At 46.4% G+C, this 26,111-nt stretch overlaps 1 protein-coding gene across 2 annotated transcripts in view; it reads left to right on the top strand.

Moving 5' to 3' along the window:
• The window catches only part of LOC138481152 (ETS-related transcription factor Elf-1-like), a 621,807-nt gene that overhangs the window by 556,793 nt on the left and 38,903 nt on the right, over positions 1 to 26,111 (top strand). For both annotated transcript variants that reach the window (XM_069613090.1, XM_069613091.1), the window contains 2 exons: positions 12,029 to 12,221; positions 19,424 to 19,765. In XM_069613090.1, the coding sequence (XP_069469191.1) occupies positions 12,029 to 12,221; positions 19,424 to 19,765 (535 nt within the window). The remainder of the gene's footprint in view (positions 1 to 12,028; positions 12,222 to 19,423; positions 19,766 to 26,111) is intronic.

Here is a 26,111-nt window from a genome sequence, read left to right as displayed (position 1 = left end):
TCTCGTCGGTCTTCTTCTAGGAGTGGGTCTCGCCACTCCTCGGCCTCTTCGAGGCATTCTCGGAAGCGCCGTCACCGGTCGCCTTCCAGGTCCTCTTCCGAGGATTCTGCACGGCACGTCGGTTACCCCACCAGCCGTGCGACGCCGGAAGAATGGGCTTCCTTCGGGGAGAAAATGTTGGCGATTCTTGAGTCGCAGGGTACTCAGCCGTCCGCGCCCCCGAGTGGGGTCGGCCGTGTGAGGTCGAGAGACGCCGCTCGCAAGAGTGGTCGGCACGAGTCACGGGAGCGGTCCCGTTCAGACAAGGAGGCTCGTTCTCGCCGTACCCGTTCCAGGTCCCGGTCCTCGACGCGTTCGAGACCGTGTGCTCCTGTGAAGTCTTCGAGGAAGACATCGACGTCTGAGGCGTCGAGGGCGTCGACAGGCATTCTCGAGGCTCCGGCTTCGAGGGCCTCGTCGAAGCCGTCGACGATCAGGTCGTCGAGGGACACGCTCGGGGCTCCGGCTTCGAGGGCTGTGTCGACGCCGCCGATACTGGAGGCGCTGCATCTGACGTCGACGCCGATTTCCTCGACGTCGACGCCGATCCTCTCGGCGCCGTTGCCGGTTTTCTCGGCGTCGGCGCCGATTCGCTCGACGCCATCGATGCCTTTCGTGTCGGAGGTGCCCCGTGTCACGGGTGTACCCCCTAGGAAGGCTCTGGTTAAGAGCAAGCACTCTCGGGTGCCTTTTCGCCACCTGGAATATATTTCGGAGGCGGATGAGGATTCTGATGGCCTGGTTCCTAGTCTGGTGCCAGATGAAATTGTCTCGGGCCATAGTCAGTTTGACGATTTGAGGCAGTCACTGCATGATGCCAGTGGACTGGACACCTCTCCGGAGGTGGAATTTTGTAGGCCTGAGCCTGGCTCCCATGCCGATTCCTCGAACCGGCGCCTTATGGCTAGGGTGTCTGAGTATCTGGGATGGTCTGCTCCCCCAGGGGAGTTTGTGCAGGATGATCTGACGGACATCCTTGATGTTGGTCCCCCAACTGACCCGGTACTGCCGTTCCATATGGCTTTACAGAGAAGGGTGGCGGCGGCTTGGACTGCTCCGGAGAGTCTCCCGGCGGTGGGCAGATCCTTGTCGCGTAAATACCGTCCAGCCAGTAGCGACCCCTGCTACTTGACCAGGCACCCCACTCCGGAAAGTTTGGTGGTGCAGGCGGCCACGGCCCCGGCAAAGCAGGCGTCGTACCCTACCATCCCTCCTGATAGGGACGACAAACGTTTTGATGGCTGGGCGAAGAAAGTGTTTTCTTCTGGTGGTATGGCGCTTCAGGCGGCCAACTCCATTTGTGCCTTGTCACGTTTCACGCACACTCTGTGGAACTGTGTTGCGTTAGCGGCTGAACATATTCCCGAAGGGGATGAACGGGATGGTTTCCTTGCTATGGTCCAGGATGGTAAGGATGCCATGTGTGAGTCCGTTCAGTCGGGTCTGGACTTGGCTGAATGCGTCAGTAGGTCCATGGCGGCGAGCACCGTGATACGCAGGTTTGCGTGGTTGCGGAAGTCGGGGTTTGCTCCTGATGTGCAGTCCCGGCTCCTCAACATGCCCTTTGATGGTGAACACCTTTTTGGCAGCAAGGCTGACGAGAGCCTTGAGAGGTTGCAGACCTCGAAAGCTGCAGCGAAGTCGTTGGGCGCTGCAGTTCGCCAACCTCCGCTTTTTCGTCCTAGGGGACAGCAGTGGAGGGGTGGTTCCTTTCGCTATTACTCATCCTTCAGTAAAGCGAGAGGAGCTGGCAGTCAAAGAGGCCATCGCAGGGGTACCAGAGGTGGACGACAGGGTACCCGTGGTGCCAAGGCCGCTCGGGCAGTTGCCTCTTTGCCCTCAGGTAACGCCGCAGCCGCTCCCACTCAGTCGTGAGGCCATGTCCCATGGTTCGCCGGTTGGGGGAAGGCTGGCGCAGCATCTTGTAGAGTGGCAAGCCATTACTTCAGATGTGTGGGTTCTGGAGATCATAACCCACGGCTACTGTCTTCCTTTTCGGCACAGGCCTCGCGACAATCCACCGGGGAACCTCTCTTTGCAGAGTCCGGATCCGCTCCTTGCGCAGGAAATTCAAGCCCTGCTGGAGAAAGGCGCCATAGAACTGGTGCCTGTGGCGGAGAGGAACAAGTGATGGTATTCCCCTTATTTTTTGGTTTCGAAGAAAGACGGGGGATTGAGACCCATCATGGACTTGCGCGATTTGAACAAACTCCTCAGGAAGGACAAGTTCAAGATGGTTACTCTCTCTCAATTCCTCCAGGCCCTTCAGCTTCAGGACTGGTTGGTGTCGCTCGACCTCAAGGATGCTTACTTCCATGTGCCGATCCATCCCAAGCACAAGAAGTACCTGAGGTTCGCGGTTGGCGACTCGCACTTTCAGTTTCGGGTCCTGCCGTTCGGATTGACCTCCGCCCCGAGGGTTTTCACCAAGCTCATGGTGGTGGTGGCAGCGCATCTCAGGCAAGGGGGGATTCACGTCTACCCCTACCTGGACGATTGGTTGATCAGGGGGAGCTCTCCCGAGCAAGTCCTGGATCATCTATCGATCGCCTGTCGCTCCCTTCACAGGCTGGGCTTCTCCCTCAATTTAAAGAAGTCCCATTTGACGCCAACGCAGCGGCTCCAGTACATCGGAGCAGTGCTCGACACTTCCCTGGGGCAGTGTTTTCCTCCCCAGGTGAGGGCTCTTCACATTCAGCGGATGGTGCACAAGTTTCAGCATGCCCAGACGCTCCCAGCGTTCAAGTTCTTGAGGTTGCTCGGCCTCATGGCATCCTGCATTCTTCTGGTGCCAGAGGCTCGCCTGCGGATGAGATCTTTGCAGTGGGCACTCAAGACGCAATGGTCGCAGTCCTCCGGCAGGATGTCGGACTCCATTCAGGTGCCGTCCTCGGTCGCCCGGGACCTTCTGTGGTGGGCCGTCGAAGGCAACTTGATGAAGGGGGCTCCATTTTGGCTTCCCTGGCCGTAGGTGACGATCGTGACGGATGCATCCCTCACGGGATGGGGAGCTCATGCCAACGGGCTGACAGTCAGCGGTCGTTGGTCTCCGTCGGAGTCCAGACTCCATATCAATCTGTTGGAGCTGAGGGCCGTCAGGCTAGCCCTGAAGGCTTTTCTGCCGTCTGTGCGAGGGAAGAATGTCCTGATCCTGACGGACAACACAGTGGCCATGCACTACCTCAACAAAAAGGGGGGGGCAAGGTCACTTCCTCTGTGCAGAGAGGCGATGCAGCTCGAGTTCTGGGCCATCCAGCAGGAAGTTTCGATCTCGGCAGTTCATCTGGCCGGTGCCGAAAACGTGACGGCGGACGCTCTGAGCAGGCAGAGCGCGATCTCTCACGAGTGGGAGTTGGCTCAGGAGATTCTCCTGGAGATCTTCGCCCTTTGGGGGACCCCTCAAGTGGATCTCTTCGCCTCCAGTGTCAACCGGAAGTGCGAAAGGTTTTGCTCGCGGGAATTTCCTCCGAAAGGAGCCTTGGGAGACGCGTTCGTGGTGGAGTGGTCATTCCCGCTGCTGTACGTGTTTCCTCCAGTCCCCGTCATCCCGCAAGTGCTGCGGAGGTTACGGAAGTTCGGTTCCCGGATGATCCTCATTGCCCCGGCGTGGGCTCGGAGGACGTGGTACCCGGACCTTCTCGACTTATCCATCTGCCCTCCACGTCGTCTTCCCTACCGAGACGATCTGCTCTCACGGGAGGGGGGTCAGGTTCTCCATCCAGAGGTCAGATCCCTCAACCTTCACGCTTGGTTTCTGAAAGGTTGAGGTATAAGGATTGGGACCTCCCTGAGGACGTGATGGAGGTGTTGCTTTCGGCCCGAAGGCCGGCAACAAAGTCTCTGTACCGTTGCCGTTGGCGTAAGTTCTGCGACTGGTGCAGAGTTCAGAATGTGGATCCTTTTGCATGTGACATCCCCATGGTTCTGTCCTTTTTACTTTCTTTGGCCCACAGGGGCTTGCAAGTGGGTACCGTTAAGGGTTACCTGGCGGCGCTGTCCATCTTTAAGCGCTCGTCTGAAGAGTGTTCTTACTTTAAAATCCCTTTGATTTCACAGTTCCTGAAAGGGCTCACTAATGTGTTCCCTCCGTCACCTTTCCTGGTGCCCGGTTGGGATTTAAACCTGGTTCTTAAGTTTCTTATGGGTGCTCCGTTTGAGCCTTTACATTCTTGCCCTTTGAGGCTGTTGACTCTGAAAACTGTGTTTTTAGTTGCGGTTACTTCCGCTCGCAGAGTGAGTGAGTTACAGGCACTTTCAGTTAAGCCTCCCTTCACTGTATTTCACAAGGACAGGGTTGTCCTTAGAGTTCGTCCTTCTTTTCTTTCGAAGGTAGTGACGGAATTTCATTTGGCCCAGAAGGTTGTTCTTCCGGCATTCTATCCTCCTCCGCATCCTGGTAAGGAAGAGGAGAGGCTCCATAGGCTTGATCCTAGGAGAGCTTTAAGCTTTTATGTTTCACGCATGTCCCGGGTCAGAGTGGATGATCAACTCTTTATTGGTTACGCTGGTAAACGTTTGGGGCAAGCTGTGACGAAACAGACTTTGTCTCGCTGGATTATTTTGGCCATCTCGGAGTGCTACCGTTTGGCGGGTAAGGACCCACCGGCTGGCTTGCGGGCCCATTCTACCAGGGGTATGGCTGCGTCTACTGCCCTGCAGAGGGGTGTTCCTATTCGCAACATCTGTGATGCAGCCACCTGGGCTTCAGTACATACATTTGTACGTCACTATTCCCTTGATTCCATCCGAGCACAGGATCTGGCCTTTGGCAAGGCGGTCCTTTGCTCTGCTATTTGATTGGCTATTCTACATTTTGATTCTAAATTCTTTCCCTCCTCCTTGCTTTGGTACTGCTTTGGGAGTCTGTCATAGATATGGAATACGTCGGAGGACCCAATCCCCTCGAAGAACAAGTTACTTTCTTACCTGGTAACGTTCTTTCGATGGGATGGTCCGACGACGTATTCCATATCGCTCCCGCCCGGCCTTCCCCGCTGCAGAATTTCTTTTGCGATTGCAGCTTACGTTCCGCAAGGCTTTGTGTCTGACTGGCAGTTGACTTATGTCACACGTTCTGGGGGAAAAAACTACAACTGAGGCTATGGGCGTCGTGCGTCCTACTTATCACATCGGATGACGTCGGCCGTCGGAGGAGGTCCTCGACGACGGCGCATCGACATCATCGACGCAGGACGCAGACGCCGAAAAAGTTTCCGAAGCAGCACAGCTGTGGTGATTACACGTCATAGATATGGAATACGTCGTCGGACCATCCCATCGAAAGAACGTTACCAGGTAAGAAAGTAACTTGTTCTTCTTGCCTACCACACCACAGCTCACACATCCCTCCCCTCTCTCTCCTTTCTTTCACATATTGTGACAATTTTTCAATTTTTGAAGAAAACTGTAGATTTTGTCCTTAAAAAATTAGGTATCTAAAAATAGAGCAGATGATGTGCTGTTTTTAGATAAGCCATTTTTGGAAATGAGAGCAGGCCACCTTAATCTCAAAGGTGACCTGCGCATTTCCACGGTGCTGACCTGTAGTGCAAATGATGCGCTGGCCAGCCACCTTGAATACGTTTGTGATGGAAGAGCTCTCCCGACAATGGTCTACAGGATCCCCCTGCATTTTACCTTGTCTGGCCCTTGAAGGGTCCTGCCACTGTAAAATGCAACCCCAAAAAACACATTTCTATCCCATTTGGGGAACAGAAATTCAAGTGAGACAGCAGCTGTCGCACTTAAAAATGTTTTTTTTTTTAAAGCATTGCATGTGTCAGTAGGGTCAGTAAAGACCCTGTAAAGCAGTGGCACCCCCCGTGCACGTATTTAAAGTGGGCGCATAGAGTGGCCTACAATTTCTTCACATTTAAAAGCGCATCTTGCTTGCCAATTTGGGATGCGCTTTTAAATGCCGAGAAACGCCACCTGATTTGCACAAAGGGGTGAAAAAGGACATCAGAATGGGCGCATATAAGAAGCGTCCATTCAGATGTCCTTTGTAGATCGGACTGCTCTTTTTTTTTTCTTTTTTTTTTCGGTCAAGTGATGAAATGTGCTTGCATATTTCATTTCTTGAGTCAAAAAAAAAGAGCTGACAAACTGGCCCCTGGAGTTTTTTTTAAAGTTTTTTTTATTCCAAAAACGGAAATTTTTATGGGTGTTTTTGCAAAAACAGCCGTTTTCACAGCATTTTGCGGGATCGCAAAATCGCTATAAGCTGGAGGGTCTGACGTTACGGTCTGTCAGCTTTTAGAGACTAACGGAGCGTTGCATGATATGATATATTTTATTTGCATCACGCTCGTACACAAGTGTTTCAGAGCGTGACAGGGCAAGGGAGGGGAAAGGGGAGAACAAAGGACGATCTTACTAGGCCCAGTGACATTGAGAAGGTGCAAGTGTATGAGAAAGCGAAAGGGCAAAATTACATGGGGGGGGGAGTGGAAAGTGTGGAGTAGCGGAGAAAAGATAAATAATAAATAAAATAAATAGATAATAGAGGCAACAAACAGTGGTAGTGCAGCCAGCAAGTGGCACGTGCTGTTTACGGAGGCAGACTGGGTAGGTCTAAATAAGTGCAGAAAAGGAAGAAAATGGGAGGTGGGGGACTTTATGGGTACAGATACAGTGCAAGGGGTGGCCAGGAGGCAGTGCAGGAGGGTGGCAGGGTGAGCAGGTTCCTGGGCCCAGGGGACAGAGGGTGGCCAGGTGCACAGTGCCAAGAGAGAGCAGATCAGCAGGGGAGCGAAGGTAGAAGCAAAGAGGAAGGTCTTGAGGTGCTTCCGGAACCAGAGATGGTTCACCTCAAGTTTTAGAGTGGCGGGAGGCTGTTCCAGAGGGAGGCCCCAGCTGAAGACCGAGATCTACCTCCAGCTCGTTTCTTTGAAAAACGACTGACCCTGATGGAGTTAGAGGTAGAGAAGCGAAGAGCTCGAGAGGGGAGGTATTTGCGGAGGGATAGCTGAAAGTATTTTGGACCCAGGACCCAGAAAGCCTTGTGTACAATGCAGAGGGTTTTGAATTGAATCCTTGCATCCACTGGGAGCCAATGGAGAGATTTCAGAGCTGGAGAGATACGATCCCTGGGCTTGAGGCCAAGCACAAGTCTTGCAGTCCTGTTATGGATTAGTTGCAGATGGCGGAGAGTAGAGGCACGTAGATTTAGAAAGAGGCTGTTACAATAGTCCAACCTAGAGAGAACCAGAGCTTGGGAGACAGTGAGCTTCTGGGAGAAGGTGAGGAAAGGCAGAGTACCTCTGAGGAGGCGCAGTAGGAAGTTTGACTTTTTAGAGATGTCGGAGATGTAGGAGGAAAAGGAAAATGTGGAGTCAAAGCATGAGCATTAATGTTTGCAAGTCTATTAACAGTCATTGCAAGAAAGGCAAGGAGCATCAATCTTTGGAATATCATCCAGACATTTGTGATTTAAGTAAATAGCAGTATTCTTTTAACCAATTCAATATTACATTACTTTCTGCATTATAGTGTGTGATGAAACTGTTTAATGTGTTTGCTTTAGTCAAATATTAGGAAGCAATACTCCTGCACTGTTTCTAGTTCTTGCCCTTTCCACTGCATCATTGAGAGTGTCTGCTGTAGTCTGTTTCCAAAATCTCTTGCCAATGATTCGAATTTCATTTTCAAATTTTTCAGCCAATCTACAATTCCTTTTAGCACTAATGTATTCTCCTACCGGGATTTTTGCTTCAGTGCTTTTCCAAAATGTTTTTGTTTCAATTTATCCATTTTGGATGAATATTTGCAAATCGAAGAATGTGATGAGTATTCTTCTCTGTTATGGTAAATTTCATTCCGAAATCATTCACGTTCAGATATGAGAAGTATGCTGCTGAGCTGCCCTCATCTGATTTCAGATCCTCCATATGTCATCTATAAGCATATAGCAGCATGGTAGTGTATTTGCTGACTGGGAATGACCGGAATGTAACATCCATGGTTTTGAGGGCAGTGCCCTTAACCGGTAAGGTGAGGTCCACTGTAGCAGTGTTTTTGAGATATGTCTAAAATTGTGTGAATATTTGAAACACTTTGGAGGATATTCTTTGCCCTTAGTGGTCCACTGGTGCTCGGGGAAGTTGTCATGCGGGCACTCACTGGTGGTTGCTGAAGCAGTAAATATGCCGGGGCAGGAGGGACAGGTGTGGGGGTTGTCTAGGTACGATGGGATATAGTACTACTTTTCCCTCTATACCATTTGCAGGGCGAAGGGGAAGAGTTATAGGTTCATGCGCTCCGCCACATACAGCGATTGCTAACAATTTACAACTGTCTGAAATTGTTACGATAGAATTATAGTGACCAACGTTCTATTTCTGTAAGATATTGTCGCATTTTGTTAGTAAGAAATGGTGCCTCATGCCTTCCAAAGAGATGTCTGGTGTGCATATTCCATCTCCCTCTGTTCCTGTGCTGCCCAACATCGTGTGACAATTGGAGACATAGGGAGACAGGTTCTCAGAGGACCATTTCTTATCTATGGGCTTCTTTAACATGTGGCACCCTGTCATGACACTTTGCTTACTGTCAAGGTTTAGAAATTGGAATTCTTGTAGAAGGCCCCATGTTCCCAGCCATTTTACCTTCACGTGCTTAAAAGGACAATTCTAGAAAGAATTGACACATCCATTAGTTGACACATCCATTAGTTTTCATGGGTTGATTCAATGCTTTGTGTGGGTGTGCGCATGCGCACCCACTGCTCTTCCCATTGCCATGCACGCCATGTATAGTTTGTTGGGATCAATGTTCTTAGATCAAATCCAGGTTTCTACAAATGGTTTCCTCTTTCTTTTTCTTCTTTTCTATCTTCCCTTTGTATTTACAGATGGTGTCCACCAATATCCTTCTCCTCCCACCTTGTCTAATTATATATTTTCTCTACTTCCCATCTATTTTTTGTGGTGCTTTTGAAATGGGGTTTACTGAAACCTTTTAAAAATCAGAGGGTTTCTGCTGTTTATCGATTAATCCTTTTTGAAGAAACTGCATACTGCCCTGTTGACGTTTGTGCAGTCACTGGCTCTTAGGTTAAGGCCTTTTAATGTTCTTATTCCTTCCATGTCTTGTTGATCCTTTGTCGCAGCTCGCCTTTATTTTTTTTATTGATTGGTGTGTTTTGTACAGCGCCGACATGCCGCTGTGCAGCGCTTATTTGGCGTGACCGATTATGTTATGAAAAGGAACTCATCAGGTACTGTGTATTAGAGGTTTGGGGCCTGGTCAGAAGTTTTTCCAAAACTGAAGGTAGTTGGCTGGGACGCTTTATTCCAGTTCCTTCTTAAAAGTTTGAGGTTAGAAATCACTCTCATGCCCAGATCCCTACCGTTTAGGCGCACTATACAAATTGCAAAACAAAATAAGAAAAACAAAAAAAAAAACATTTTGTGATTCAAGGTTTTCCAGAGAGCCCCCATGCTTGTTCTTCTTAAATGTGCACACGTACAGTGCCCTGCAATTGCTGATCCCACGGTTTTGGCTTGGAATTTTAAGGATTTATTGAATCCTCTGCTAAAACGGGATTCAGTTGAGGGACTTCAAGGCAGGGGCGATGGCGTCCATTTTGCTTAAGCACCACCAAGCCAAAATTATTGCCTATGTGTACGGATAGTTGGGGGATGGGATGTGAGGAAGCTTCTCAGTGTTTGATTATTTACCAAAAAACCAACCCAGTGACTGCAAATGTCGATGTTAATCCCTATGGCTATTCCCACCCTCTACCTGCCCCTCACTCTCCAAAGTGCAAGACCCCCTTGGGAACTCTTGGAGCTGGCTCCAGCAAGCAGCAACAGAACCTTTGTGCTGAAGGCCTGTCAGTGATATTTCTAGGCAATCCTATGAGATGTAAGGGCCTAAATACTGATGTTAATGCGTTACTGGTATAATACAAGCATTGAGCAATCAAATCGTATTTTCAGTTAAGTACCATTATGGCAGTGCATGTCGAATTGCTATCCCATGCCTACTTAAAAGCCAAACAGTTGGCTCTTTCAGGTTACATCTTGGTTTACATCCGCTGGAGCTCCTGTCCTCTTTTTACAGGGACGCCATGGCAACACTTTTGCAGGACTCCAGTCAGGATATAACCAGGGCTCTAGTAAGGTAATATCTCTGATTGGTTGGCCGTGCCCTCCTGAATGCCATGACACATGTTTTTATCTGTGCGATAAATGAAAAATCTGTCTTATTTGTTCTTTCGCCACAACTCCAAATTTGGAAATTGGGGACACCCAGAAACCACCCTAGAATATCACGATGCACCAGATAAAATATGCCTGCACAGAGTACATGCAATGGCTCTGGTTCTCCTACTGCCTAGTGTGAGAAACCTGGAGGTGTCTCACCCGCCAGTCCCTGGGGATCTGTCATCCAGGTGGCCAGGACACAGCCATCGCTTTTGGATCCAGTTCCTGGCGGTTGACCAGTGCGGGAGGTTCACCTGGATGAGGGGTCCTCAGGGGAGTTGAAGTGGGACACTGGAGGGTGAGACGCGGTACCCTTTTTCCAATAACACCTTTTCCCCATCCTACCAGGCCCCCCACCCCCTTCCTGGGACAAACACTCTCACGGATAGGTCACCATGGGCGACAACGGACTAACACCCCAGCCGTATACCTGACGTCCCAACACAAGGGTCAGACAGAGTCGGGCAATTACTGATAATTACACACACCTGACTTCACACTTCCCCACACAGATGAAAGGCAGAGCACGAAAGCACACTCTTAGCAAGGCAAAACGCACGAGGAAGCAGCAATTCCGAGATGGCAGTTTAAACCGAAAAGAAAGGCGGCAAGACCAGAGACGGTTGCAAGGGGGGGAACTACCCATGACCTTTTCGGAGAAGAACCGCCACTTTCACAAGACCTTGAGGAAAAGAAACATAAGGCTGGGAATAACAGCTGAACAACCGTGCATTGTGTGTCAAACATACACAGGGCCCTCCAGCATTGATAGCCAAGGCGGGGAGAAGCGATTGCCGGCGTGGTACTTTCCTTGGCTCCGACAACAAAGCAGTGCCAGCTAACACAGCCGGTCAGTCGGAGAGACTGATAGCAGACTGGACTGTGTTACGAACAAGGTTGCAAGCGGCAACATTGTATAAAGAAAGATGAGGCGCATGTGATTGAACTTTGTGTATTTCGGTTTCACTGAGTGGTCCGGCGCCACGTGGGTGCCCAATCGAAGGTCTCTGTTTGGTATCCAACTGAGTGTGTGAGAATTATTGAGCAGTGAACTCAAAGTGGCCCTGAGACAGGTCAAGCTAAATCCTGTGCACATTCGAAAGTCTTTGATGGCTAAAACAAACTGAGATTGGTCTGAGCCCAGCTGAGGGAGACTAAACGTATAAAAAGGGATCTGAACCCAGAAGAGGGGGATCTAAATGAAAGGTTGTGTTGAGAAAAGGGATCTGAGCCCGGCTGAAGGGGATCCGAGGTGAAGTGAATCGCCCGATTTGAATATTTGGAAAGGAACTTTTCGTTGTTTTTTGGTAAATCAGGCCTTCTGAATCAAGAGACTTTGAACGGAAGAGACTTGAACATGGAAGGCCTTGATGCTCAAGTGAACCGCCTTGTCCCGTGCTGAAAACGTCAGGAAGGGAGGCCAACGGCCTGAACATCCTGACTTATCATTTTGTGAACGCTTCTTTATTTTTAATGAAGATTTCCCCACACCATTTGTAAATTAGCTGTAAGGATTGGGAATAGTTTTCTTTTTAGTATAGGCTCTTTTATTTTGACAAGACTGCACTAGGACAGCATTATTATTTGATGGTAGTAACTTGCTCCCATCTTAGGTGTAGGCTTAGATAGGCGTTTATCCCTTGAATAAGGTTAAATAAACACCTTTGAACTGTGGTCACTTGTGTCTGTCTTGCTTTGATACTATGCCTTCCTTAAACTAGACATTTCTATTGAATGAAGTGATTGCCGACGCTGCTAATACTCTGTTTTTTTATTTTTAGGTAACACAATCTACTTGTGGGAGTTTCTTTTGGCACTTCTTCAAGACAGGAATACATGCCCTAAGTACATCAAATGGACACAGAGGGACAAGGGGATATTTAAATTGGTAGACTCCAAAGCTGTTTCAAAGTTATGGGGAAAGCACAAAAACAAACCTGAGATGAATTATGAAACAATGGGCCGCGCACTGAGGTAAGAATTCAGTAGGAGAAAATGAGAACAGCAGGATTTTATTTAACTGCTGCAAAAAACAATATCAAGTTTTCCTTCATGACAGATTCCCTTTCCGCTTCTTACCACTTTTGTGTTGGGTATGTACGTATTTACCACTTTTTCATGTCACTCTGTTTATTTATCTTGAAGGGCACAGAGACTGTGTTGGGATTTGAATCGATGCCAGCCTGTTTGAGTACAGAGGTCTTGACAAGCCGTTAAGCCACCTTTACCTCTATACTGTACACCTTTTTGAAAAGAAAATTGATAGGTACCTTCCTGTTTTGCATCTCAATGAAATTTACTAAAAATAGCTTTGACCTGTTGATAGAAATCATTCATCGATTTTAAAAAGAAAACTTGGCGCTGGTTTTATGTTCTCAAAGGATCATTTGGGTGGGGTGGGCGGAGCAAGAATTGAAGTGTTGCACTTATTTCGGTTTACAAGTGAACGTTCTATACTAAGGACCACTGTACATGGCAAACATTCAGCAGACATGGTATTCGTGTTGCTAAAATATATTAGATGAGTTGAGGTACGTTAAAGGTCAAGCCATGTCGGAATGGATATTCATCCTTTCTCAGTGATCTAAATCTTCAATATTTATATTTGTATTATTGGGTATCTCCTGTTAGTTAATGGTCCTGGGTCTTTTTGTCTCTGTCGATGGGCTGTTCTGTTGTACTTTTCTCTCCGGTAATAACTTTGCTTGAAGCCTGGTTTACTGTTGTGCATGCCCTAGTTGAGGAAAAGAATTCACAGCGCGCTGATTCCACATATCGTGCTGTAAAGTGACTACAAATTTGGGAAAACTGAATACAAAAAGTCAAATTGCTTCTGCGACCTACAATCTCCTATGCAGTTGTGTCTGAGGACACACCAACACAGTCTGAAAAATCAATGATCATAAATAACCAAAGATTGGAAGAACTTGGATTCAAGGGAAGTAAGTACAGTCCTGACACAAAGGGTGCAAATTATCCAAAGAAAATCAATGTAATCCCAATAATGGATACCACTTTTCTTTTGTCATGCAAACATAGGCCAACCCAAGTCAATGCAATATCTACATATTGTGCCTGATCACTCTGATCAGAAGTGGATTGACGTCTTTGTTACTTAATGCAGATGCATGGAGTATTCCAAAAGCGAACACTGAATTAAGTGTCTGTTAGAACAGTTTTTCCAACTAAGGGCTTAGTAAAACCATTAAACTGAGGTAGTACAAGACTCAACTCCTAGTATAAGACTTTTTTTTTTTCTTTTCTTCTATTTCTTTTATTGTGTGTTAGTTCATAAGAACTTTTCACAAACAGAAAAGATAAAACTTAACACGAATAATAAAATACAAACTAAACAAATACAGAATTACATAATTTGACATCCTATAACAAAAAAACAACAAAAACTAAATTACAATTAGTAAAAAGGTGATGACGCAAATTTTAACTGATATTGACAGATATATATAAAAAGACACAGGTTTAGATGGCCTAAAGATGTTACTATGAGTTTGATTATTACCAAGCTTGGACAAATATATTTCAAAGAGCAATCTGTGTCCAATATGTAGAGGAACAACTAAAACTTCCTCAAAATTCATAACAGCAACTATATTACATCCTACTAATCAAGCTATCTATCTACTTAGGCCATTCTTCAATTTTAAGTTGTTTTTATAAATTTAGCTATCGCTACCTGAACCATGGGTAATTTTGAATGGTAAAACCTATCCCACAAGTTCAAAAAGAGGTTTGAAAAGCAAATATCGCTTAATCAGTAAGGTATTACATTCTGTAAGTAGGTGGCACAATGTCTCATCACATGCTGGTATATTGCAGAATCTACAGCAAGACTCATCATTTTTATTAGGCGACGATGCGCCATTATTTGTTTTGTCTTAACCACATTGATTCGAAATCAGAAATATATCTGTCTGAGCTCATGTGCTGGAAATTTCATTAGGTACTGTTCTGGAATTTTAAATGCTTTATCTATTTTCGCAACTTCTGAATAGATATTATGTTGCTTGCATTGTTCAATAGTGCAGATCCAATCCATACGCCACAATTTCGTCTTCGCTTTATTAGGATTAGAGATCAGCAACTCTGCAGTGATATCTGCCATATCCATAATATCAATAACAAATCTGCGCCACTTACAAGGGAATGCATGATCTGAAACTAGCATATTATCAGCAAGTATACAAATTAGGCGATCACCAGCAGAAACCATGATTCATTTCCTATATAGACCGAGCAACTTCCAACAATACAATGTGTGAAGTGATAAAAGCCCCAATTCGTGTTTTATGGCAAACATAGGTATACATTGTGGTAAGCATAAGATCTTTTTCCAAAATTTGCTCTCGAGGCGCAACCAAAACTGTTGTATCTTCGGGCTCTTAGTATCAGAACCAATAAAAATAATAGCAGTCACCTTCTGCAAATAAAAGCTGATCAAAGATGCATAGGAGAATTTGCAGTACTTTTGTTTACGGATCTTACTGACCACATTTTTGCCTGGAGATCCTGGCTGTAGGAGTTTTCCGAATTGTGATCGCGTATATTTATTCCCAAATATTTATATTGCCGTACTACATCAAGTACATTCCCACAGAGTTTCCATTTGTATGTACTTTTGCGTGAAGATTTTGCTACTGCAGTTCTTTTAAAAGCTTCTGTAGGCCAATTGGGGTTTTAGATAATAGTAACAGATCATCCGCATAAAATAGCCAAGCTATTAAATGCAGACCTAGACATGGGTGATCTGTAAATATGGTGGAATAAAATGTACCCATATCAAAGATGAAAAAATTGAATATTATTGACGCAAGTACACACCCCTGTTTCAGCCCACGTTCGGTTTTCATCATAGGCAACAACTTGCCATCAGATGTTAGCTGAACAGTTATCAATGTGTCTGTGTGGAGTTGTTTTATTAAGTTCAGCAAGTTGGATGGACTTCCTGCTATTTCTAATTTATGAAACAGAAGTGGCCTACAGACAGAGTCGAACGCCGACTTAAAGTCGACAAAGGCCATATATATTGGCTGCTTTGATTTGTCAATTTGATGTTGTATTGCTGAGACCGTTAAGATTGATCGAGGTTCCCATCTCAGGAATAAACCCCTTCTGGTACAAATCAAAAAAGTTACCTCGATTGATCCATGATGTAAATTCTCTCAGTATTAGCCTGGAGAACAATTTCCCCGGCGCGTGAAGCAGAGCTATCGGGCAATAGCTTTCTGGGTTTTGTCACGTTCCTTTTTAAAAAATGGGTACTATTACCGACATCCTCCAACTAGCAGGAACGCGTTGCGTTCGCATTACCTCTTGATGTATTAAGAGTAATATATCAGGCCAGTGGTCAGGATTAGCTTTAAAGTAGCTATTGGACAAACCATCTGGGCCAGCAGCTCTAGACGAGGATAACCTATCAATGAGCATTTTGATGTCATCTATGTCAAATTCTAATGGAGGAAACAAAGGACGAGTGAGTTCTTTATATTGCATACATTATTTTCTCTAGAATAAAGTTGTGTATAATGTTTAACCCAAGTAGCTTCAGGGACAGCATTGATTTGAAGAGAAGCTTGTGAAGTTAAAGTGGAAGAGTTAAGCACGTGCCATATTGTACCTGTGCTTCTAGAGGCAAATGCACAAAGCATTGTCTCACAATCATGTTGGTACAATATGGATCTTCTAGAGGCTATCCAATTCTTATATTGGGACTTTAGAGTCTTAATTTTATGATTTCTATATGTATCAGTAGCTGGTACCAGTCGTATTACTTGCCACAACTGAAGCTTCTTCATTTTGATCTCCATGTCAAAATTATGCTTGTGTTTGAACATAGGTTTCATCGATGTATTGGATATCTCCTGCAATAAATATAAACTCAAAGTATAGTCCATCTGATAAAAGAATTAGACTTAGCCATATCATTATGAGTTTGTAAAGCTACCTGTAGGTCCTGCAATCGTCTATGATTACAAATAAATCAATTGCGACCATTTCTCACTATCACTAGAACCTTGCCGTTATAGTATTGCAAAATCTTCTCAATACCTTGAATTGGCCGAGACCAAGTGACCAACAGTTGTTTATGGTCACTTTGAGTTTGGCTCTGAATCAAAAACCTGCTAATCTGTGTGAATAATTTAGAATCTGTGTAGGCATAATAGATTGCTGTAAGTGACTGTGCCATGTGGGTTTAGCCGGATAATCTTCCTCAATGGCTCCATTGAGCATAAGCATTTGCCGGTCAAGCGTTAAACTGATCCATCTTTGAGTTCTAGTTGAGTGGAATTTCTTAGAGTGACATAAACTATGTAAATTTAGATCGCCTGCGATGATATTGGCAGTAACATGTTCATGTTCATTGCAATAAGATCAAACATTGTGATCATATCAGAAAAGAAATCTTCATCAGTCATGCTTAAACCGCTCATACAGCCATGTAGAGGCAAAGAATATATGTTTATTACGTAAATTGTTCGTCTTTTAAGACGACCCCTGCAGTTTAACCTAATACTTGAACGGACAATTGTAAAAAAATGTTTTCTGTTAAAAAATCTTTATTTACAATAGTAACATTCTTCATGTTTTACTTGGCTGGAGCTCTATGCTGCGCAAAAAACTACGGGGAGTGTCAAGCACCGTTGTGAAGTGCTGTTATGAAAAATGTACCTATTTTTACAACCAAAACTATTCAAAGTTGAAGATCAGAGTGAAAAGGGGGGTTCGAGAGAGGGAAAAGGGAGGGGGCAGTACTTAAGCGTAATTGTCATGATGCCCGCTCCCGGGGAGCCGGTTCAAGCCCTGCGTCCCCGAAAGCGGACATCCATTCCCCAAGGAAGGACCCAGCAACCCCATATAGGGGCCCTTTGGACAGTGTCCTGGCGCCAGGCTCATAAAAGACATCCGTCCTGGCGCCATACGCGCCAGGCTCATTATGGGAGTGCTTGGGTGCACTTACCTGATGCAGACCATGCTGCAGGATCCCGGCCTCCTTGAGGCCTGAAAGGAACTACTTTACCTGTGGGACCATTTACCATCCGGGCGTGGTCAGGGAAGGATACATACCTGATTGGAGGAAGGATACATACCTGGAACTTCTTCCAAGGCCGTTTAAACTCCACCCGAACAGCCACACGTGCTTCGCGTTGTTCTGCATCTAGCAGCTGGATGCTCACCGTGTCTGCTCCTGCATCCTGACTTCTGCCACGCCTGCCAGCATCCTGGATCACCTGCAAAGGAAGAGAAGAAGAGAACAGAAGAAGGAAAAGTCCTTACCTGCTAAATTCCGCATCCCGGAGACATCTCGCCGACAATCCTGAAAAGGAAGACTTATTTAAAAGCTCATTGCGTCGATCGCTGCAGCGCCGCATTCCACTCGCCTTTACAGGGCACCTCCATGTTCAGCAGTGATCATCCGGATTCGCAGTCACGCCCCAGCGCCTAGGGAGAAAAAGACCAGAACAAAAGGTGAAAGAGAGAAGGGAATAAGGAAAGCTAAATCTCCATGTTAAGACTTACTTGTTGATTCATTCCCTCTTCATCGCATCCTGGCATTTCCGGACCCCGGCCCCTAAGGGGAAAAAGAGACATCAGCGTTAATGAGCGAATGAAAAGACATTACCAAAAAACGCTCATTAAAGACTTACCTGATTTCTACAAGGATTTCACCTCTCATCTCGGGTCGGTGCCTGTTCCCCGGCATTCCGTACCCCGGCCCCTATGGGGAAAAAGACACTAGCATTAGTACATTAATGCATGGACACAAGGGGAACCTCTTATCAAAAAACTTACCTGGAAGCCAAGCAAGTTTGGTTCTCAACAATCCGAAAATCCAGTGAAGTAACTGGATACCAACGCGCCCCTGCATCAGAAGCAGGATGGAGAGCTCGTCCTTCAAGACCCTAAGAAGGATACTTCTGCGAGCCAGATAAGCCAGATTTGGGGGCCCGGTCCAGTGCGTCTTCCGAACCCTGCGCATCACCTTAGAAGAGGTCACAGAAGCGCGAACCAGGCCAGCGCCTCCGTGGGAGCCAGGTGAGCGTTACAGTAATGTACCTTTGATGGTCCTGCTACAACACTTCAGTGGAAGCCCCCTCGAATAGATTGCATTTCTATTGTGCTAGAGTGTATGTACAACCTCCAGGGTAGTAAGGCCCTCAGTGTTCGAACTTCTTACTCCCGGACTCCCGGCTCAACAATAGGATCAGTGTAGAAACAGGTTCTACTCTATGGAAGTATTCAGTCCTTTCTTAACTGAATCAAGCATGTGTATCCACTTCTGCTTGGTTTTAACAGTAGGTCACGATCGCCACCCCATGCTGGACATCTTAAGATTTCAATCACGAACCACAGGAAATCTGTGTACTTGTGTGATTTTTTTTCCTTGAAATATGCCACCATCGGTTTTTCGGGCACCAAGTTTTTCAAACACAACCAGTGTTCGCATATCCGCTGATGGATCTCTCTCATGGTCTTCCCTTGTTGGGTGGAGAATTTTATTGCCATCTGATAGAGTCCTTTAAGTGGAATGCTCGTATGACCAGATTTGGGAACGTTTTTATGGTGGGAATGATGTGCTCATTTAATCAGATGACCAAAATGTGGTGTTTCATCAAACAAATATTATATTTTATGACTGTTTAGTAATATTTGTTGGTTTTAAGATTTGGTTTTAATTATTGTGCTTTCTGTGTTTTTTTTTACCTATTGTTTTGATTTATAAAAAGTCTTAATGGCTGAGCTATAATAAATTACCAACATTAGGTCATCCGGCATATTCGATTATTCAGCACCATTTGGTCACGTTTGTTAAAGCATAATCAAACTTTTAATGTACAAAAGAATAAAGTATATCCATGCAAAAAAGGAAGCATTTTGGCACAGTGCCTCTGCTGATGCAAATTAAATGTGTACTGCACTTAGCAGCTAGTGGAGCACAGTCATGCGTGGAGTAGCCTGTTGAGAAAAAGAAATTAGTTGACATGATAATTTGTTTAATTTTGTATTTAGTGTTGGTTTAGTAGCAAGCTGCTTCCGGCCACCCGGATTTTAAAAGGGGATATTTAAAAGAAGGCGGGCTTAACATCAACAAAAGATGGAGCTAAACTTTAGACAGTGTTTCTGCTATTTACAGTTACGCACGTTGTTTGTTTCTGCAGGTACTATTACCAACGTGGGATTTTGGCAAAAGTGGAAGGGCAGAGACTTGTATATCAATTTAAAGAAATGCCTAAAGATCTGATTATAATTGAGGACACATCAGACTCCCAGCCTGCAAAAAGCTCTGGAAATCATCATTCAGTCACATCCCCTCCAAATCCTGCAAGAGGATCTCCAGATACACAGCCCGGTTGTAATAAAACTGCTTCGACCGAGACAAAGATTCCACATCTTATAAAGATGGAGCGCCTCTCCCCCAAGCCATTTCAGCAAGAGCAGACGTTGTTTTCCATTCATTCCTCGCAAATAAAACAAGAGCCAATGAGTCTGCATGATACTTGGTAAGAGGTCTCTCCTCCAATTACAAAAAGCTATATTTTGTAAGTATTTCAAGTGTTTATTGTACAATAGTGTGGAGCCTGGTGTAAATTGCGAAAATACCTACAAAGCATGACGTCTTCTGCCTTTGGTAGCCTCTAGAGTCTAACCTAGAAAGAAACACTTTAGATGGGGAATTAAGAATATGAAATTATATGAAGAGACACAATGTGTTCTATAGAACTAATGGCCTTTTAGTTCTAGACCAATGGGTTTTCTGGAAATCCATGAATCATTGAGGAGTAGTGTACGGCCGGTGAAAAGATTTCTGTAACTCCTAGCAAAGCAATATTTAAGCACCCTCTAAAACCCAACCTGGAGCCCAGGCTGATTTGTACACTGCGGTAAACTAATTGAAATGCCTGTTATGTCTGTGCTTTTATTTTGCAGTCTGTGTTCAGTTCACCACTAAGCCTTTAAGTACATATAAAACAGGAGGCATCCACTTGGCATCTAATCCATACCAGCTCATCCTTCAGGTGACATCAGCACAGAACATTCATTCAAACACTTGCACAACATTCTTTTATTTGCTCATGCACCAACTTTCTATCCCTTCATCGTGATGCTTGCTTTTCAAATTATGGCAGCCCAAAGCCTTGGATTGCTTGGGGCACTAGCAAGCGAGTAGCCCTTACTACTGCTGACATGATTTTTTTCAATGGCCACTACTACGTTCTTGCTCTGGGTCTATTCACCTTATCCGATACTAAGGACCAGTCATTGTAAGGTCCATGGACATATTTGGCATTCAATCATAATTTATCTTCCGATTCAAATCTTTTTGATTGAAATCCTCTGTTAGCAGGGCAAAAGCAAATGCCAGTGTTATGACAAATATTAAGAGTAAGGGTTTAATTATCTGTACACAACTCCAAAGCAAGAATTAATTTACACCATGGTTTCTTATCCACTTTACCTTATGTAGGCATTGGGATATGGGAAATGACCTGTCTGTCTATATATATTTGAATACTGACCAATAAGCAAATAAGCGGCACATTAATATTACAAAAGAAAAGAAGTCCCTCATTAAATTGGCAACATGTAGGGAAGGCTAAAAATTGCTGCTTTGTTGGATTTTAAAACCTTTCTGAAACGCATAATTCTGTTTATCTAAACATCTACTTGTGCATTACACCATTTGTATTGCATTCATTTTTTGGCAGTGCTCTTGATAATAACCTTCACAAAGGCTTGCTAAATTCAACATTGTTTTACAATTCACAAAACAGTAATTTGACTGTGTAAGGTTTTCAATTTAGTCCAAGTTATTAAACCATTCTGTTTCTGCACCATGCTGCTATTTATTCTAGCTTCCTGTTTTACTCACAAATCTTCCACTCACAACAATGCAAGTTTACCAGCATGTATTTCTTGCTTTTCACAGTTCACCTTTATTTATTCTGGCCCACAGCCACACTATACCAATCAGCTTCCAGAAAAAAGTATTGCAAAAAGCTCTTTGCAATATATCTTTGCTGAATGGAAGCTGTTTTCTACTCTAAAAAAAAAAAGCTCATTAATATAGCTGCATGGTACGTGATTCTAAAACAAATTCCCCAAAACATAATTCTTTCTCAAACTGGTTCAAACTAAAACCAAATCTCGTAGCCTTTTAATCCGTTCTCATTTGCTGACTAAAGACGTTAAAGACCTTAAAAACAGTGTCTAACTTTTTGCACCAAAGGTCATGTAAAAACCATAGGCGGCGCGGGCGTGGCTAGGCAGCACGCCATGCGGTCGTGCTTCCCGTGAGCTCCATGTCACGGCGCCCAGATCGACTGACATTCGCCATTATAATGAATAACTTTCGCCCAAAGACGACAGGAAAATGAACACAAGAAGGTGGTGCATCCTCCGCTGCACTCCTCTCCCCTGAACGCTCGACCTGGAGCCTTATTTTGACTGGAAAGGCGGGTCGGGGAGAGATCCACAAAATGGCGGCGCGAGCCACCCGGAGCTGCCCCTGAGACGTGGAGCCCTGCACTGGACCCTGCTGAGCCTGCGCAACACACCGTGAGATCCGCTGGGGATCGCAGGGAGAGTGAAGTCGTCCAACGAGAGCAGCAGCGGCGGCGAGAGGACCTCCGATCGGGAGGGGGAGCGGGGCTGCAGTCGTGACCCGCCCGAACCACCTCGCCGCCGGCGGTTGAACCTGCGGCGGAGAGTGGAGGCTCGGATGAGAGAAGATGATCCCTGAGGGACCCCGGCCACAGCTGAAGCGAGGTGTCCGTTTGGCCCGAACTGCGGGAACCACACTGGATAGGCGTGCGGCTGCACGGAGACGGCGAGCCGCTGATCCGTCCTCCTGGGAGCTGTCCTGGAGCCGGGGGCCTGCGGCCCAAGAAGAGAAGACTCCCGTAGGAGGAGGTGAGTCCCGTGCCCCCCCCCCTCCCGGCCCGACCACGACTCGCTGTCTCAGCCGGCCTTGCCGACACTGGGATGGATTGCTCTGGGGGCGCAAGGCGCCGGAGCCGGCACCCGCAAGAGCCCATCCCCCGCAAGAGCCCATCCCGCCCTTCCCCCCTGATGAGCCCTTAGAACCGCCAACCTGGGAGGGGCGCGAGAGGGCCTGCCGTGGCTCGCTGGCGCTCGGGCCTGGTGGATGGCTTGAAGACGGGGAAAGGAGGCTCCTGCTGCCTCGCCAGCCCGGCAGGTCAGACACCGCCAGAGACCCACTAGCCATAAACCTTTGAAGGTCAAGCTGTTCCTGCGATACCATATAGCGCCCAGACTGTAACACACAAACGCACCCGACACCCATGATGTATGACTCGCAATGCAACCCAGCCTGAACACTACAAGATCAACGCAATATGAACATATAGCTGAACTTTTTACTTCTCACTGAACTGACTCAAGCGAAGGGGGCACCAACAGTCAACTGAGCGGGACAGATTGGAGATCGATGGGGGAACCAGGGAGCAGATGAAGGCGGGCCCCAGAAGTAAGAATTAAGATGAGGATGGCCGGTTGAGGGGGGGGTCAACACTCCATAAGAGAACTCGGTGAGGCAACGCCAAGGGTCAATTACAGACACCCCAACAGATAACTCAAGCCTCATACGTCCTAGAGTGTCTCTATGAACAGCTTATTAGAAGTGAGGATCCCCTGCGCGCCTTACCTTTGGGAAGCATCTGGAGGTTCTATATGTGAAGACAATTAAACGACAACGGCTACCCTAGCAAGTGATGCCCAAACCAATTGCCAAAAAAAAGCCACAGAGCATTCAGACATATATGAAACCACGACCACAACTCCAGGACTCGCTTCACACAAGCAGTATTACGGCTGAAACTGAAACTGAAACTCATCTGCCCCCACCCTTGAAACGACCCACCAACATGGCGGTATCCAAGGAGGATCTGGAGGGAATGTTCAAATCATTTAAACAAGACATCACTCAAGAAATAAAAAAGGAGATCAAAACCTCCAAAGACTCCCTGGCAGACCTTACATCCCACCTTGGGGGTCTAGAATCCAAAGTCAGCGATTTGGAGAATGTAACCTGCGTTCAATCTCATGACAGCGAAGTACTGGCGGGTAGAGTAAAAGCCATTGAACACCTTGAGGAAATCTGGGCTAAACAAGCTGACTTAGAAAACAGATCAAGGAAAATCAATGTGCGCCTGCGGGGGATCCCCCGGAAGATACCTGATCGGGAGCTGGCTGACTACCTGGAGACATTCTTCAGAGCCCTTTTGGAACTACCTCCAACCGAGGACCTTAAACTGGATAGAACACACCGGGTGTACTCATCGGCCCAGGTGAAGAAAAACCTAATCCCAGATGTTCTCACTCGGGAGCACTTCTATAGCCAAAAGGAGGAAATCATGGCCGCAGCCATAGACTCAGATGCAATACGGTTTCAGGGCACAGAGATCCGATTGTTCCAAGACCTAGCCCCTTACACACTAGCGCGCCGACGGCGACTACAGAAAGTAGCATCCTGGTTGAGAGACCGAAAAATCTGCTACCGCTGGGGATTCCCATGTAAACTGATCTTTGAACTTCATAACCAACAGCACATAATCACTTTGGAGGAGGAAGCGAGAGATATAATGGGTGAGACTCCACCTGAAAATGATGCCCACGATCTCAGGAAGGGAATGACTCCGCCCCACATATCCCACCGAAACCGAGGCAGGGAAGGTCACAACGTCGACCGCACCACTCCACGACCCCAAACTGTGGACCAGACCCGGGGAAAACACCCAAACCCCCTGAAAAGGCCTCACCCAGAGGGGGAATGCTGGGCAGCAACTTGAACAGTCCAAGGATGGGAGTTTTGAAGGGTCTCTGAGGTACTCAGTGGAGAGTTGTTTATGGTTCAGGACCCCGGTTGGGCTTTAAGATCCTCTTAGACGAGGAGGCGGATTCCAGGAGATAGGGGAACCCTGGAAGTATTGGTCACTTCGCGTTGATTATGCGCCCCCCCCCTCTCCCCACTTGAGCTTATGGTTAGATTGTCTCGAGTCCGGGCTTGAAAGTTCTGTAAGTTCTGAAAATCCTGTTTGAAAATAGATCTGGGCATCGGAATGGATGACTCCTGACATGTTTTGTATGAGGTTCAAATTACCTTGGGGACTAAGGAAAATGCAATTTTTGAGGAAGGTAACATGCTCATTAATGATGACCAGCTTTTATTATAGCTCCTTTTTTAGTTATTGTATGTTTACCCCTATCTGGCAACTGGTGAGGGGTCATTATGCTTTGATTTACCACAACACTCAGTCGTGCTGCACTGTAAAGTTCAATCCCAAAAGTTACAGCTCGCGAATACACCATGGCAACCCCTTGCTAAAAATTCATCTCGCTCAATGTCCAGGGATTAAACTCCCCTCTGAAACGCAAAGCCCTCTTCCATAGATTAAAATCCCTAGATGCATCATTCTTATTCCTTCAGGAGACCCATTTACAACCGGCTGATGAATTCCGCCTCAACGATAAGCTCTACCCCACCAAATTTTTGGCCTCTAGCGGGATGAAAAAGCGAGGGGTTGTCATCCTGGAGCGCAAGGGGATCTCATTTAAAACTCTGGGAGTGGTCCGAGAAGAGGAGGGGAGATTCCTGCTGATCAACGCCATATTAGATGGTCGTAAAGGTCACTCTGATCTCGATCTATGCCCCCAATAGTAACCAAAGACAATTCATCCTGAAATTGTCAAAAGCGATACCTGATCATGCTGAGGGAGAAGTGATTCTGGGGGGGGGGGACTTCAATGCGGTGGTCAATCCCCTAGTTCACAAAACCCTACCCCCCACAGCTAATGACAGAAATAATTTTAAGGCCCTCACCTCTCTACTGAAAGACCACTCCCTGATTGAGGTATGGAGATACTGCCATCAGGAAGAAAGGGATTATACCTATTTTTCGGCGGTCCATGGGGGATTCTCAAGGTTAGACGTGTTTTTTATATCTGACTCACTGATTCAATATGTCCGAATGGTGGACATACTCCCCGAAGCGCTTGCAGATCATTCACCGGTTCTGTTGGCGATAGCCCCCCTTGGACCGGCCCTACCAAGGAAACCTGCTTCGAAGCTAAATTACTTCCTGTTAGATGACCCACTGACCCGCGCAAACATTAGAGAAACTATCGTAGCATATTTTAGCGAGAATGACACGGGAGAGGTGGGCTGGGGAACGATTTGGGATGCGAGTAAGGAGGTGCTCAGGAGCCATTTGATAGAACAGGCAACACAACGAGGGAGAGCTAGGAGACTCCTGAGAGAGCAACTAGAGGAGTAAGTACTCAGACTTGAAGGGGGGCACGAGACAAAGCCCTCCCGGCGCGCATTAAGGGACCTGAGAGTGGCGAAAAAGGCCCTGAAAGCGCATCATATGGGAAAGGCGGCATACAGCATGATGAGCACTAAATAATTTTTTTACACTAAAGGAAACAAAGCTAACAAACTATTTGCCGCTAAACTTGGTAAACAAATTAAACAAAACAGAATTGACCTTCTGCGAGATAAATCAGACAAAGACACATATTCTGAGGAGAGTAAATGCCGCATTATAGAAGATTTTTTCAGGGAACACACAACCTCACACAAGGGGGATCCGCAAGTGGTTAAAGAATTCATATCCAAGGCGGACCTCCCACAACTGCCCCAATCCTCTTTAGAACTCTTATACGCCCCAATATTGGTGGAAGAAGTTGAACTCGCCATCAAAACTCTCCCTATGGGCAAGGCTCCGGGTCTGGATGGATTCACAAATAAATACTATAAAACTTTTGCGAAAGAACTCCTACCACATCTTAAAAAACTATTCAACATCCTATGGGAAACGGGATCGT

The sequence above is a fragment of the Ambystoma mexicanum genome, chromosome 5p (genome assembly GCF_040938575.1).
Source record: "Ambystoma mexicanum isolate Mex_15411 chromosome 5p, UKY_AmexF1_1, whole genome shotgun sequence".
Classification (NCBI taxonomy): domain Eukaryota; kingdom Metazoa; phylum Chordata; class Amphibia; order Caudata; family Ambystomatidae; genus Ambystoma; species Ambystoma mexicanum.
This window is presented reverse-complemented; position numbering and strand designations above follow the sequence as displayed.